The 15,752-nt window shown below is 54.2% G+C and overlaps 2 protein-coding genes across 2 annotated transcripts in view; both read right to left on the bottom strand.

The window, feature by feature from the left end:
- The window catches only part of PSKH1 (protein serine kinase H1), a 30,709-nt gene extending 22,950 nt beyond the window's left edge, over positions 1 to 7,759 (bottom strand). Inside the window, exons 1-3 of the mRNA XM_032195709.1 lie at positions 7,733 to 7,759; positions 7,116 to 7,248; positions 4,924 to 5,955 (exon numbers count right to left, since the gene is read on the bottom strand). Coding sequence (XP_032051600.1) covers positions 4,924 to 5,868 — 945 coding nt within the window. The 5' untranslated portion in view covers positions 5,869 to 5,955; positions 7,116 to 7,248; positions 7,733 to 7,759. The remainder of the gene's footprint in view (positions 1 to 4,923; positions 5,956 to 7,115; positions 7,249 to 7,732) is intronic.
- Positions 7,760 to 12,717: 4,958 nt separating this feature from the next.
- On the bottom strand, positions 12,718 to 15,548 carry NRN1L (neuritin 1 like). The gene is made up of 3 exons (XM_032195854.1): positions 15,477 to 15,548; positions 13,151 to 13,319; positions 12,718 to 13,033 (listed from the first exon to the last, which is right to left on the bottom strand). The coding sequence occupies exons 1-3, from the start codon at positions 15,535 to 15,537 to the stop codon at positions 12,760 to 12,762; spliced, it is 504 nt and encodes a 167-aa protein (XP_032051745.1). The 5' UTR covers positions 15,538 to 15,548; the 3' UTR covers positions 12,718 to 12,759.
- Positions 15,549 to 15,752: the final 204 nt, after the last annotated feature.

The raw sequence follows: 15,752 nt of genomic DNA on the forward strand, positions 1-15,752 counted from the left end.
CAGCACTGGGTCATGATTAAAGGGTTCAGGAACATTTCTATTTAACAGGAAATGTTTTCCCTCCGTACGTTTTACATCTCTAGCCTTACCAAAGGAGTATCATACAAGTTAAATTAGCCCGTGGGAGTTGGCGGGACTCAGGACTGATCTGATTCTGAAGCGTGGTAGAAGCAGCACTGCCTGTAAACCATGAGCCCAGACCCTACAAAATGCACGGTACCTGCCCTGCTCACGTCAGGCAGGATGACTGAGTGTCCCAGCACACCGCACAGAACACCTCCGAGCTCAGCAGCTCTTGGGAGAGGACAAAGCTCCAGGCTGAGAGAAGGAATGACCAGCAGCTCTACTAAAACCGAAAGTTAAGAATGCAAGAGCACAGATCAAACATTAACTACTGCAGTCTGGTGTCTCCAACCTCAGCCCTCCCTCTGCAGCTGGCTGAAGAAAACAAACACCGTGCTGCAATTAAACACCACCTACCTCCAAACCCTCAAGCCTCAGAAATTTGTGTCTTAGTGACCTCTTTATACTTGCATTTTTTAAATGCGCATCTCTCCATTGATTTGTCTTCCACGAATTCATCCAGGTGCTCGTTGAACTCAGGCCAACTACTGAGGTCTGCAGCACCTGCACCCGGGAGGCGCACAGCCCTCGTTTTTCCTGCCTGAATGAACTCTGCTCCATCAGCAACCGTGCTGCTTCATTAGCAAGCTTGGCCCCGATCGCTTTTGGGCAGAAGGACACAAATCCCTACACCTCCAGTTTTCCTTCACCATGACACACTGACCACGTGTTTCAGGTTTGTGCTTCTCCTCTCCAGGGAGTTGTTCATTAAGAGATGTTCCTGCACCAGCACCCACCAGCAGTGAACAACTGCAAAAAGCTGATCCTGTTTTATCAATAGAAAAACAGAGGAGGAGAAGTGACCTGCCAAGATCAGACACCAAAACCAGAACAGTCAGACTCTGGCTTGGTTTCCCGTAACACGTTATATTCCACTTCTTCCAGCAAATTTCCCAGGTGTGTTAAGCAACATAAAAATATCGGTATTCAATAGAAGGAAAAGCTTTGAACCAGAATCAGAACGAGCCTGTCTTAGCAGGGTAATGATGGTCTGATGTTCATTTCCACCCTCTCCAATTCAAAAGGAAACTGTGAATGGAATCCCAGCTTCATTTCTCAGACAACTTTAAACTACAGAAAGATCCCCAGAAATTTCTTTTATCCTCACAGCTTCAATTAAAATATCGCCGATTTTTTTTTAGTGAGCTCTAATAAAACAAGGGAAAGAAAATGATGTTGTAGCAGACTACTTCAAGGCACGTAACTCTTGCTCAGAGATGCCCAGAAAAGCACGCCACGTTACAAAGGCAGCTGTTCTTCATCCTCACCCTGCCCATTACACCGAGCAGTTCAGAAAGCACAGGAGACGCAGGAGATAATCAGGGCAGTGATGTCAGCACTACCTGAATAAGCTATTATGGGAGACCTCTGCTATTGATCTGCTAACAGCCTCTTGAAACACAGCTCACGCTCCAGGAACAGGAGAGCAGTGCTAAGTAGGTCCCAGCCAAAGCAGCTACATTAGCTGGACACGAGCTCGCTTGTTTTTCCAGAAAATGGAGCTACTTCTCAGGTCAGCATGCGCGGTGGCTTTTATTCCTCTCTCAATACAGCTTTGTCCTGGCCAGGTTTTAAGGCCAGATCTTTAAGAAATGGGACTTGGGGCCGATTCTCAGGCTCCTGCCACCGTTGCAGCGTGACTGCAGCAGCACCCTCGGGAATTCAGCTCCCTCTCCCAAGTCCTTTGCTACCGAAACTTGTCTGAGCCGCACAGCTCAGGCTGTCAGCTCCCCGCACATTGCTTTGCAGCTTCTTTTGAAGCTTCCTTTTCCATTTCACATCTTCAAAGTTTGTATTACAGAAAGAAAAAAGAAAAAAAACAACAGTTGTTTCCGTGAAACCTCTCCTTCTGAATCTATCCAAGATGCTTCTGCAACACAGCCAAGCTTTCTGCCCAGCCTTGTTCCAAATAAACCAGAACTCGCGGCTCCTGCTGTTTCCATTAATCTGACAAATGTATCAGCGGGCCCACTTCTGACATCTTCCCACTTCTTCCAGTGGGACACAAAAAAAGACCAATTTTCTGTGAACGTCAGACATTTGGAAGCATTTAAAAGCCCAGAAAATGACTAAGAAAGCTGGCAAGGTGCAGGAAAGACGCCAGCCACCCCTACATCTCTGGCTCACTTTGTTTCCACCTAGAATTTACGCGTAAACTGGGCAGCCTGTTAGTGCATCTCCTGCCAACGTGCAGCTACAGTCAAACCTGTCTGCAATTCAGGGGCACAGGCTTAATTACAGCAGTAAATTAAAGCATCCATTTTCCAGGCGCTGGGAGAGCAGAAAGCATCTGGGCAAATGATACAGGCTGTTGGCTGACACATACCTTACTCCAAAGCAGTAAAACGTCTAAAAGCTTCCCAAAACAACCATCCACATCACACACAGCCTCCACAACAGCCTTGTAAACTGTCGTTTATGGAGGGATAAGGAGTAAAATGCTTCAGGCTTGTGCACTGGCAGTTTCAAGATGCACACAGCCTGGTTAGTGCTTGTTCACTGCGCTGCCTTCGCTTCTGCAACCTACACAAATCCAGCGGCCCTAGACACAAGGAAGTCAAAAACTCTCAGAAGGATTCAGCTCTGGCACAAGGACTAGAGGACATCAAATGAAGTTACCCCAGGGGACACACACACCCCCCTCAAGCACTTTTTTGGATTAATAGCCCTACTCTGTTCACTCATTCTTTAAAGGGAATACTTTTATTTACTCATGCTGCCCTTCCTGTAGGTCTTCCAGTTCTGCATTTTTCCCAGCAGGAGCCACGCACACCAACACCCACAGGCAGGTGCACAATGCAGATGGCACAGCAGGGACACGTGCAGTAGTAACACTAAATCCAGTATTAGTTGGCTTTTGAATACAAGAAACAAGATAATGTTTGGAAGCTTTTAACCAGAATCATTTCTTCTGAAGACCAAGCAGCACCTTCAGAGCTCACCATCGTTCATGGACTATTCAGATTGCCTTTTTTCCCCACGGGACCACTTTAAGGGACCACGTGATAAATTGGTTGATGTTTGTTGTGGATAAACTTACTCGGTCTTGCATCATGTCTCAGTTCTGTTTTTAACCTCAACAACCGGTATCAGCAGCACAATTTATTGCAGGTCAAGACTATCCTGTCCCTTGCTTATGTGACTCCAGCCTGATGTGGCCCCATTAACCACAAGCCTTTGAGCCCTACCCGTCAGCCAATTGCTCACCCATTGGATGATGTTTTTGTTTAGCTGTATGCTGGGCATTTGGATCCTATGGGAAGCTGTCTCAAAAGCTTTACCGAAATCCAAAAAGATCACATCAGTTGGTTTTCCTTGATCAAAGAGATGGGTGATCTTATCATAAAAGGAAACCAAGTTAGTCAAACAGGACCTACCCCTCATGAACCCACGCTGTCTGTGACCTATGACTTCTCTGTCCCCCAGCTGTGTCTCAATAACTCCCAGGATAATCTTCTCCCTAATTTTACCAGGCACTGACATGAGACTGACAGGCCTGTAGTTACCAGGTTCTTCTTTCTTCCCTTCTTGAAAATTGGTACATTTGCCAGCTTCCAGTCAACAGGGACCTCTCCAGATTCCCAAGACCATTCAAAAATAATTGAGAGGTCCCACAATGACCTCCGCCAGCTCTCTAGGCACCCTGGGATGAATCCCATGCAGACCCATGGACTTGTAGGGATCCAGGTGGAGCAGCTAATCCCACACACCTTCAGGGTTGGCTGGGAGTTTATTATTCCTACCATCACAGTCCTCCAGCTCAGGACACCTGGGGTCCCGAAGCCCATTATCAGCGTTGAAGACAGAGGCAAAGAAGGCATTAAACATCTCTGCTTTGCCTATGTCTTTGTCTGTGAGATGACCTCTCTCAGGCTTCTCCTTACTATTATCATGATAAACTTAGCCAAAAGTTCTGCAGAAAGGTAAAAAGAGCGAGTGAAAAACAACCCAAGTCACAGAATTCCATGCCCACAAGCACACGCACTGAGGGCTGGAGAGATTAGATTGTAACACCAAGTTACCTGTACACCACCCAGCCCCACATCAGCTACTGACACTTGGGAAATCTCTCGGGGAGACCGCACACTGCTCTCTACCTCATTAGCCAGGTGCTTAGAGGAGCCCAAACAAACAGTATCAGAAACCCTGTGGGAAGATGTGAACAACCAGAGACCTTTCTATGCCACAACACAAGGCCTTGGAGCTCAATATACTGAACAACATGAATAATCTCCCTGTCTCAAAGATCAGCAGTTACCCTCCTCTAGGCTACAGCAAAAATCAGATTAAAAAAGGTCCCACGAGGGAAGAAGCAAATTTTTGGACAGTTATTCCACTGAAGGCATGAGGTTCATGCCTCAGGACCTAAAGAGCATGTGTCCCTTCATCTGCCATAGCCTCATCTTTCAGCATAGGTATTTTTCAGACTACACTTGGAGCTGCATCTGAAATCCAACCAGGTACGTACATAGCACATTTCAAAAACTCAGCCTGGCATGAGTTTCGATAGCATCCCAACTAGAAACCAACAAGTTCTGTCAGTCCCTTCAGTTCTGTTCTGCAGGAACTGATCTTTCTTTAGAAACACTTTTCCTCAAGAAGCTCGCTGTGCTGCAATGGGAGCACTTTTGGAAAGCAGAGAGAAAGCATAAAGGGATTTTAAAGGCCAGAATCACAAATTTTTCACGCTGCTCACATTACCTCCCTGCACAAACCAGCCAGCTCCTGGAAATCACACAGACTCACGTACAGAGAGCTTCTTGGTCAACTTCCCCTCACCTTAAACCCTGCCCCACTCACCTCGCCCGAGTAACTGTATTTTCCTTTCAGGATCTGCCGGTACAAGCGGGTGCGGTTGTCATCTTCAAAGGGCATGGTGCCGCTCAGGAGGATGTAGGAGATCACGCCCAGCGCCCACATGTCCACCGAGTTAGTGTACGGCTTCCTGACCAGGATCTCCGGAGCAATGTACTCCGGGGTCCCGCAGGTGGTTTTCATCAGGCAGTCATCGCCCTTCTTCCGAGCGCTTGCCAGTCCAAAGTCCGTAATCATGATTTTGGAATCCGTCCCGGGATGGTAGTAGAGCAGATTCTCGGGCTTCAAGTCCCGGTGGGTGATACCCAGCGTATGCAGGTACCTCACGCCGTCCAGCACCATCTGCAGCACACGCGTGGCATCCCTCTCCGTGAAGGAGCCTTTGGCAATGATCCGGTCGAACAGTTCTCCCCCAGTCGCCAGCTCCATCACCATGTAAACGCGGTCCTGGGTCTCAAACACCTCTATCAGCTGGATTATGTTGGTGTGCCGCACCCGCCGCAGCACGCTGAGCTCCGACTCGCACACCTCCCTCCCCTCCCGGTATTTGGTCTCGATCATCTTGATGGCGTAGGGCTGCTTGGTAGCCTTGTGCTCCACCCGTACAACGCGGCTAAAGCTTCCTCTTCCAATCAGGGCTTTAATGTCGTACTTGGCCGTCACTCTGGGGTCAAATTTGGCACGGTATTTAGCCACTTTGTTCTTGCGGGGTTCGGGCTGGTCCACGTGGGGAGGCAGGTGGGTACCGGGATACGGGTTAGCGTGACGCGGAGGCGAGGGAGAGCCAGCTTTGATGACAGCCCCACAGTCATCTTTGATGAAGTGCTTGTATATGTCATTGTGGCCTGTGTAAGGTTCTATTTTTTTAACCAGGTCTAGCTGCACATCTTTGGGGGGCTCGGGAAGAACCTTGCTTGTCCCACAGCCCATCACTGAAGGGTGTTAATTCCCTGTCAAGGCATTTTCCCAGGGCAGCATCAGCAGCAACCACATCTGCAGCAACTCCCACATCCGAACCTTACAAAAAGGATAAGAAAAACACCACAGATAAACAGGAATCAAGGCAGTCAAGTTTCAAACAAGAAAAAATGCAAGCGGTTCGTGTCTCAACAGAGCCATGCTACCACGAACTAAGAGCTGGGAATTTACACCACACTTCACTACAGAGCACGCACAATGCTTTGCCACTTTCACCACATGATGGTGGCTATAAAAAAAAACAGTCCTGGTCAGAACAGATGTCCATGGAAATTCCATAGCTCCCCTTTTTCATTAAGCACAGTTTGTCTAAAGCTGTCTCCCAGCTGAGCACTGAATCACAGAACAGCTGAGATTGGAAGAGACCTCCGCAGGTCACCTCATCCAGCCCCAGCTGCTGAACAAAGGTCAAGGGACGAGCTGAGTGCTTTCCTTAGCTTTGTTCAATCTGATAAACTTTGTAAGACACCCAACGTCCCAAATCTTTTAGTTCTGAGATTTCTCATTAGGAGCTCCACAATCTCAGCAGCTTGTTCATTCAACAAACCCTCTGAACATTTTCTTTATATTGTACGTCGTACTGGTGTTTTGAATCTTTCACTACTTTGCTCTCAGGGATCAATGAAACTGCGCAGAAGGCAAGGAATATGGAGACAGAGGCAGGCTGCTTTTAAGATGCATTTTACCAATTAATTTACTGCACCTCTTGGAGAAGAAAAAGAAAAAATAAAAATTAAAAAAAAAAAAAAAAAACAGATCTTGTTTAACCAGAGCAAGCTTTTAGCTTCATTCTCCAAGCCCTAAGAAATCAGGTGGGCTCTGACATTAGGAAGCATCCTGACTCAGTTTTGCTTTCTTTTGCATCTTCAGAGACCAAGCTGCACTTCTATGCTTCCCTACCGAGCTGCATCTAGCTGTGATAAGGAAGTGGAATTGCCACCAGCTGTTCCAGATTGGAGCAAAGAGAGGTCCTGCTCCCCACACTGTATTCCAACAGAGCCAAATCAGCTGCGCTCCAGCAAGTCTTTACTTTAGGTCCTGATTAAAACAGTCTGGAGGTGGAGAAACTGCCTGCATGCATTCTGGCAATTAGCTGAGCAGTTTTAAAAGTTCCTACTCTTTGGCTCAGTGTGGTGCCTCAGCATTTGCAGACGACTATAGCAGAGCTGTGTGCCTCGAGATGTGAGGGTGCAGCTTACCAGCACCAAGTGTGTCTTCACTCATCCACCACCTCCCCGAGGAACCGCTCAGCACCAACAGCAGGAGGGCTGCGCGTGGGGCAGGAGGTGTTTTAGCAGGGCCTCAGGAAGAAGCTCAGGCTCCCCATTCAGTCTGGAAAGGAAACACGGATTTAGTTAGGATTTTATTTTTAAAATCCGACGTGAACACGGCAACTTCTTGTGGAACCTACGGGCTGTACCAAGGGCAGACACGAGCACGGCTGCACCACAGCGCAATTAACTTCACAGAACGCTTAATTAAGACTGGGATTCACCGACAGCTGGCTGTTTACTCGGATTAGCGTCCTGCCACCACGAATATATTTAATATTTACACCACCCCCGGGTCACGCCTCACACAGCGCTACCGAGCGGAGCCAAACGCCGTGCGCCAACCCCCGACACCCGGCGGAGGGCGGGCAGGCAGCGACCGGGGAACCCCGGGGGGCTGCGGGGGGACGTCCCGAGCAACCGAGGCTCCCTCCCGGAGTCCCTCAGGCCGCCGGCGGAGCCCCGGGGGCCGGGCACGGAGCGGGGGTCCCGGTGCGCGGCCCCCTCCCCACCCCGCGGGGTCCCGCTGCGGGCCCCGCACTCACCTCAGGCCGCTCGGCCCCGGCCCGGCCCCGCCTCCCGACGTCAGCGCCGCGCGCCGCGCACGCCCGTGGCTGGGAGGGGAGGGAGGGGGGGGTGGTGCCTGCAGCGCCCCCTGCCGGCGGCCTCCGGGAGGTGGCGGCGTTCTTGGTGGGGGGGGAGCCCGGGGGGTGAGGGCGAGGCATGGCTGCCCCTGTGAGGGCTCTGTGAGGGGTTTGGGACTCCCGCTGTGGTGGTTGTGGGGTCTCCACGCCCTGTGTTGTTGCACCAAGCAGCCCCGTGGCACGGCCAGCCCGTGCCCTGTATGCCAGCACTGCACACTTGCCTTTCAAGCAGCCCCTCTTCACGCCCCCCACCATTTTAGGCAGCTCCTCAGGGGCGCTGTGTGTCCTCCCCGCAGAGCAGCCCTGGCAGCGATAACCTCGCCGAGCATTGCGTTCCCTCAGGGCTCTGTGTTGTCTGTTATCCTCACGGCTGGCTCATGAGAACGTCAGTCCAGGCAGTTGTAGCTCTCCGTCGCTGCTGCTAATTGTCAGTGCAGAGAGCCAACACGTATTGAAATCCTATGCCAGAACCTCAGATTTCTGAGAACTCCAATCGGAGCATCTCTTTCTTGTATTATTTATGCCATGGAGGCCCGCCAGAGCCAAGAGAACGTTGCACCAGACATCCACAAGCCAGCATGCCTGCCCCGAAAACTACCCAGGGACAAGGCCAGGAAGGACCCACAGCTTGCAGCAGAAGCCAAGGAGAAGACTGGTTACGGAGAACATCCGTCCAGGGATAAATTGGTTACAACACTGTAAACAGACCTCCTCTAACCCATATCACTGAGCTCTACATCTAAACGTCTTTTAAAGACCTCCAGGGATGGTGACTCCACCACTTCCCTGGGCAGCCCATCCAATGCCTCACAACCCTTTCAGTAAAGAAGTTCTTCCTAATAGATGAAGACTCACAGAGGACAATTTAGCCACGACAGCTGTTATTCAATCCAGACCCATTTCTCCAGCTACAGCCAGCAAAGTTTCATGCCCATGGTAAATGCAGCTGGGGCTCCAAGTGCCGGAGGGACTCTGTAGCCTCTCACCCCAACAAGATCTGGGTGCACCACTTTGGCAAGCTTCACCCTGCTCCTCCTTGCCTGCCTCTTCAGAAAACCCTACAAATAAAACAGAATCACAAAATAGGCTGCAGGGATCTCTGCAAAGCAGCAGGAGCAGAGGTGGCCCTCTAGTAGCCTGGCTGCTCCCTCCCGGGAACCAGCATGCCTCTTCCACTCCTCAGGCTGCGGAGGGACAAAATGAAGGGTGCAGGGCTCATGGCGAGGTCCTTCTTTGCCATGCAAAGACCACCAGGGGAGTGCACTGGGCTCAGCCTCAATGGACATGAAGCCAGGTGACAGCTTGTTCCCAAACCCGCATGTTAGGGAGCTCAAGGTTGTCCCAGCAAGGCCGAGCAGAGGTCGGAGCAGGAGGATGTTCAATTAAATCTGCTTAGAAAAGGAAATCCAACTTCCCATATGCCTCTGTGGAGAAATAAAGCCCCAAAGCCGAGCGCAGAGGGGGTGCCAGGCTGGGGGCCGAGTGTGGCCCTGCTGCAGAGGTGACTCTGGTTCAGCTGTTCCCGCTGCAGTCGATCCACGGGGATTGGGGTTGCCGTTTTGTGTTCCTATGGAAAGTTCGACATTTGGCTGGGCAGAAATCCCCACACGGCCTCGGACAGAGGCCAGCCCTGTGACACAGTGTCCTCTGCTCTCCGTCAGCCCTGAGCCCGGCTGGAGTATGGAGAGCACTTGGGAAGCGTCAAAGCATGGGAGAAGGTGTCACACCGTCTCCTTGCAGCCCTCACCTTCACCAGCAGGAATTTCCTTGGGTGAAGGAAAGGAAGATCAAACCACAGTGTGGTGGAGGCAGTGAGCAGCATGGCCAGGACATTGGCCCTCGTGTCACCGTGCCACGTGCACTGTCGTGGTCACACGGCTGCCCAGAATAGTGTCACCATCTGGTTCCAGCTGCCCAGGGATGTGGGAGCCTCTCCAGTCCCTTCTGCGATTACAAAAAGTGAATTTGTGCATCAACTCAACCTAACTCTGCCTTCCCTTATCCCTCTTTTTTTTTTTTTAATAATTCAGGTTTGTCTCTTAGAAAAGAGAGAGGGAGATAATGTCTGCCGAGTATTTAATCTTCTGCCCAAAGAATAGCAGAGAGCAAATTAGGATCTACTCCAATTAATTTGCCTTGATGGGCAAAATCTGGAGAGCAGCCATATCTGGGAATTAAGAACAAAAGCGGGGAGTGTAAAGTAGGTCGCTGGAGTTTCATAACCGGAGCAATGGGTTTTCGCGACGTGCCGGGTGCTCAAAGGCGCCCATCGAGCCCCACCGGTGAGCAGCAGTGGCTGTGGCGCCGCTGTGAGCACCCACCTGTGGGGAAACCTTTGAGCTGGGTTTGGGATTTAAAGGAAAAAATAACTGGCAGGACAGAGTGGATGGGGACATGGCGCTGGGGACCAGCCAGCTACACCACGTGAGCTCTGCTGGAGGAGTCAGTTACTCCTCTGGCTGCATTTTAGGGAGAAAATCCTTTCAGGGAAAAAAATTAATTTATTTTTTTTTTTAAATGCCTAAGCAGAGCTTTCCCCACAACCAGCCTGGAATAAACCTTACCAGCGCGGTCTCAGCTTGTGCAGTTGCTTTAAGGACAGCAAGAGGCAGGCCAGCATGCAGTGAGCCAGCTGCTGGGTGCAGGAAAGGGGCAGGAAGGAGGCTGTGTCCCTCCCTGCAACAGGACTGACGTCTGCCTTTGCCACAACCCCCTGAACCCAACCTGGGGACAGCCTTGTGCCACGACCCTCCTCCAAAGCTAGAGAGCAGAGAAAGGCGAAAGAGTTGATAAATGTGGCTCTGCTGGGATGTTTGTGTTGCTCCCAGGGCAGGATGAAGTCCTCCACGCTCATGCCTCAGAGCCTGCAGGATGCGTGGCGACATTTTGGTGTGCAAGGCACACGTGGTCGTGACACATCCGAGGGCGCAGGACACATATTCAAGGGTGTGGACCACGTCTGGTTCATGGTCTGGTGCAGGGAACACATGTGGTGACATATTTAAGGTGCGAGACACAGGCAGTGACACAGTCTGAGGTACAGGATGAGTTTCCATGTGCAGAAGGGCTCCCAGACACCCACCCACCAGCTCCTGGTGTGGCCGGGGCTGGGCGTCTTGCTGCATGGCAGGGGCACCACAGCAGCAGCAGCACGGGCGAGCATCACCCGCTGGCCCTCCGGCCCCTGGCCACCTCCAGCCGCCCCTCGGAGGTGCTGCTGGGGCAGCGGGCACCCTCCCGGCCAGCGTTTATCCTCTTAGCCATCCTGCAGCGATCCGGCACTAATTCAGCCTTAAACACAGGATTGTCAGAAATTGGAAATGGAAGAATAGGCAGATTATCCCCCCGGCGCCAGCGTTAAACACGGGGAGCGGCAGCTGCCGTGCGAGGAGGGCTGGGGCAGCATTCTGCCCCCAGGCTCAGCATCCTCGCCGTGCGGCGCTTTGCGCCCCCTCAGCCAGCTCCAGGCTGGCTAATGAATTAAATAGCAGGTTATGCCAGGCCCGTGTTAACTGGAAACACCGGCTCTATCCCCAAAAAAGCTTTAAACCCAGCAGATGCTCCACTGACAGCTGCCAGCGGTGACCAAGGCTGGGTCTACCACTGCTGCGACAAACCTCTGCCAAGACAGCAGGCCCAGCAGGAAGAGGTTTTCCAGCTTCTGCAGTGAATCGGGACAGCGTTTTCCCTGGCTCGGTAAGGACAGCAAGAGATGAACACCTCAGGGAGATGTTCAGATACAGGCCAGGGTGCAAAAGCTTCCAGGACAACACCAAGGCTGATTGCGGGAGCCTTTGCAGTCCCATAGACAAAACACAGTGCTACAAAATGTGGAGAAAAAGAAAAAAAAAAAACACACAGGCTAGGATGTTTTGCATTTCACTGTGGCACTCATGCCAGCCTGAGGACCCTGGTGGCCAAGGCACAGTTTCTCACGTGCCACTGCTACGGCCAGACCCAGAGGCTGGCGCTGCAGGCAGTTGTCTGTGCCGCAGGGGCAGGCCCCTTTGGGATTTCAGCGTCCCTTCAGGTGGGGGGAGCTGCACATTCCCTTGGGAGCAGGGAGGTCACCTCACCACGCTGGGAGCTGCTTTGCCACGATGGGTTTTCTAGAAAAGAAACCGAATTTTGCAGCGTAACAGCAGCAGGGATGGGAACAACAGCACAGAGCAAGCCGTGCGGCCGGGGCTGACACGGCCAAGTTGCACGGCAGCGCATCACCTTGGCCTGATTTCAGCAAGTCCCACCTGGGACCTGGATAGGGGGTCAGTTCCCAGGTTTTCCACCTTTATAAGCTCATTAAAAAAATAAATAAATAAAAATAAATTAAAAAAAAAGACTCTTTTCCCTACAATCCCCCATTTCCTTCATGATCATTAGTCATCGATCACGATGATTAATAGGACCAAACATAGCAGGACTAGAATAAAAGATGGAAAACGGGAATCTTTGCAGCAAACTGCATGATGCCGCTGGTGTGGGCTGGGGCACAGGGGAACCTTGGTGGCACCCCAGCCCAAAGCTTGGCCAAGCATTCGGGCTCCCGCAAGCAAGAAGCCAGATGAATTACACGACAGCCTGGTTCCGCTGGGAAGCCAAAATCCCAGCAAAGCCCTTAACGTCCCTCCGGGGGACAGCAGGGCAGTGGGAATCCCTCGTGCCACCTGGGTGTGCCCTGTGCTGAGGCCGTCAGGGTCCTGTGGGGTCCCAGCACAGCCACGGGGACGGCGCGAAGCCACCCTGAGACCAACGGGGCTCTGGAAGGGCACAGCAGAAAGACGGGAGAAATGTAAAAGCATCTTTTAATATAAATATAAATATAAATCCATCTGAAGGGCTCCAGGAGAGACAGAGAGGGCCGTGCCCAGCGAGCGAGGCCTGGTGGGGGCTGCAGGGCATCGCCAGGTCCTCCGGCAGCGGGTGCAGGGCTAGAGCCGGGCCAGCAGCAGCACCGGGGCCAGCAGGGGCAGGAGGCCGGGGCGGCGCAGGGTGGCCGAGCCCCGCAGCGTGGCCTGGTTGGTCTCGGCGGGCGGCGAGCCCCGGGCGCTGGCCAGGCGTCCCCGGGCGCTGCAGAGCTCCTGCAGGTTCCCCTGGAACTGGATCTTGCGGGACTCCTGGCGCAGAGACTCCCAGATGGCGGCCGCCTCCTCGGGGCAGCTCGACAGCACCCCGCTGGCGCAGGCGTGGAAATCGTCCCAGGACCTGGGGGACAGGGACAGGCGTGGGGAGGGGACCGGAGCCAGCGACCCCCCAGCAGCTCCCGTGCATACCAGGCCAAGGGACGGGGACGGGGATGGGGACGGGGTTAGGGCCACTCACTTGCAGATGGTGTCCAGCTCCTGCGCCTCCTGGGTGCCCTCCTCCTCCTGCTGCTGCTGCTGCCGGACGCTCTGGGCCATGCTGTCCCCCAGGCTGATGAGGCAGCCGGCGAAGCCCTTGTAGATGGTGTCACACTTCCCCGCCATGCTGACGGGCTCCTGGGTGGCGGCTGCAGGGGGACAGGAGAGACGGAGCTGAGCCCCCCCCCCACACCCAGCAGGCAGCAGTGGCAGTGGGCTCCGAAATACGGCGAGGGGCCGGTCCCCTCCTGCATCCCACCAGTGTCATCTCCCCGTGACCGTGGGGGCAGGACAGGGGGGGCAGCTCTGTCCGGGGGCGCTCTAGGGCAGTGTGGGGATGGCCTGGGGTCCCACAGCCTGGGATGCTGCAGGGGCAAATGGTTCGGGTGCATTAAAACCACAAATCCCGCAGAGGAAAAGGGGCTGAGGAGGCTGGAGGCTGCAACAGGACCTCCTGGCCTGGCCCTCCACAAAAGAAGCTTCCTTGCGGTACTCAGAGCTGCAGGACCAAGGAGAAAGAAGAGGATGGCAAAAAGTTCATCCTTCTCAGCCCGCTGCTGGTGCAAGCAAAGAGGCAATGAAGTAATTAAAACGTCAGGTTTAAAAGGGAAAATGCAGCTGTCGTTGAGAGGCCCCATGGAGTGGGGTTCACACCCACACACGGAGCAGGAGCGAGTTCCTCTGGAGCCCTCACAATTAAAACACCCTGCTGAACCCTCGCTCCTGGTCCGTGGCACACGGATCCCTTGCGGATCCCACAAGCAATGCTGCCATTAGCCACAGCAGAAAAGCCACACAACAGCTCTCTTCGCATCGGGCCTCCCAGGATCTCTCCAGAGCCATCTGTCCAGCCCTTTTATCCCCCAACAGCAAAGATTAATTTGTGAGTACAACACAGAAAACAAAAGCAAAGGCTCAACTGGCTGAGCAAGCTGAGGCCCCTGCTCTAACAGCAAGAAGAGAAGGAAAAGAGAAGGAAAAGATGGAAGAGGCACAAGTGCAGGCTTCACCCCGGGAAGCTGCTGTTCCCTGCTGTGCTCCACAAAGGACGAGCCCCAGGTGTCCCAGACCTGCTACCACAGAGCTGGGGGTGCCCAACACCTCCTCTTCTCCTTCCCACTGCAGGGACCCCACGAAGCAGGGGCTGAGAGGGGCACGGAGGTTTTGGGGCCAGGGCAGACCCCAGTCACTGCCCCAACCCACGTGGCTCAACCCATGTCCCCGCTCCGTGTCCCCAGGAGCGTTGGCAGGTTCAGCCCCACGTCGGGATGTCCCATCGGGACGGACACGGAGCTGGGGTCACAGCTCGCAGGGAGGGGCTGCTCCATCTCCATCCCACCCCCTTTGGCTGGGACCAGCTCACTCCTGCTCCCAGCCAGGCTGATACGGGAGAGCTGTGCTGGGACAAACAGAGGCTCCAAAGAGGCCGGTGGCACCGTGGGGATCCCCAAGAAGGCTGCTTGGGATGGATGAGGACACAGGAATGCTTGGCCACGTCACCAGAGTCGCAAGGTTGTTGGAAATGCCGTGCGCAGTGCTGCCGGGAGCTCTGAGAGCTGAGGGTGGCTGAAGTGGTGAGGTTGGTCCTGTCAAAGGCAGACAGCTCCTCCCGGGGAAGGAGGCAGCTGAAAATCGCCCATTCTCCGAGGAGGTCTCCAGGAAGCCGTGACACACTGCCAGCATCCTGTGCCTGGAATCCAGCCCTGACCCACGCCGCTGCGGCCGAGAGCAGAGAGGGCAAGCCTACACCATCAGCCTGTCCCACCGAGCAGCTCTGTGCTGAGAACACCACGGCCACACCGCTGGGACAAGTCACAGGTTGGTATCGGCCACGCAGGTCGCAGGCATCACCGGCATCAGCAGGGCGAGTGGGATCCGTAAATCTGCTTTCAGCAAGCTCGAGTCCAAGCGAGTCCGTGCCCACGAGGACGGGCAAGGCGAGAGGTGCGGGCAGGAGAAACCCCCCCGGACAAAGCGCATCCAGCGCCGGGGGAGGCGAGTGGCACCCGCGGGGAGCCCGGGGTCAAAGTCCGGGGTTGCTGCCGAGCACCGACACAGCCGCCCTGCTCCTGGGGAGGACCTGAATCGTTTCACAAAAACCCTACAAAACCCACCCCGGGCCCGGCAACCCGCGGCCCCCCTCTGCTTCGGGGCAGGGACCCCCTCGGGGAACGGAGCCTGGGTTCCGCGGGGGGAACCGGCTCGGAGATGCCGGCACCTGGAGAGCCCCCGGGAGCCGTACCCAGCCCAACCTCCCCGTCTCGTCCCGCATCCCCTCGCCCCCCTCGCCGTGCCGGGGCACTCACCGAGGTGCAGGAGCTGCAGGAGCAGCGGGCACACGACGGGCAGCAGCCGCCAGCAGCCCATGGTGCAGAGCCGCCGCCGCCGCCCCATGTGCGCCGCGCTCCGCAGCCCCGAGAGCCCCGGCCCCGCCGCGACCGCCCCCGGCCCGCCCCGAGCCCGCCCCCCCGAGCTTTTTTTTTTTTTTTTTTTTAAGAGCCAGGCACAGCCCAGGAGGAGAAGGAGAGGGTCGTTTTGTGCTTTTTCTTCTCAAAAAGTTGTTTATTGAATCGTTCGTAATG

Source organism: Aythya fuligula, chromosome 12 (assembly GCF_009819795.1).
Source record: "Aythya fuligula isolate bAytFul2 chromosome 12, bAytFul2.pri, whole genome shotgun sequence".
Taxonomy (NCBI): Eukaryota; Metazoa; Chordata; class Aves; order Anseriformes; family Anatidae; genus Aythya; species Aythya fuligula.

Coding starts and splice junctions, on each gene's coding strand:
- NRN1L (XM_032195854.1), bottom strand. CDS start 15,537: ATGGGCTGCTGGCGGCTGCTGCCCGTCGTGTGCCCGCTGCTCCTGCAG. Junction 13,320..15,476: donor CCTGCAGCTCCTGCACCTCG/GTGAGTGCCCCG, acceptor GTCCCCCTGCAG/CCGCCACCCAGGAGCCCGTC. Junction 13,034..13,150: donor GAGCTGGACACCATCTGCAA/GTGAGTGGCCCT, acceptor CCTGTCCCCCAG/GTCCTGGGACGATTTCCACG.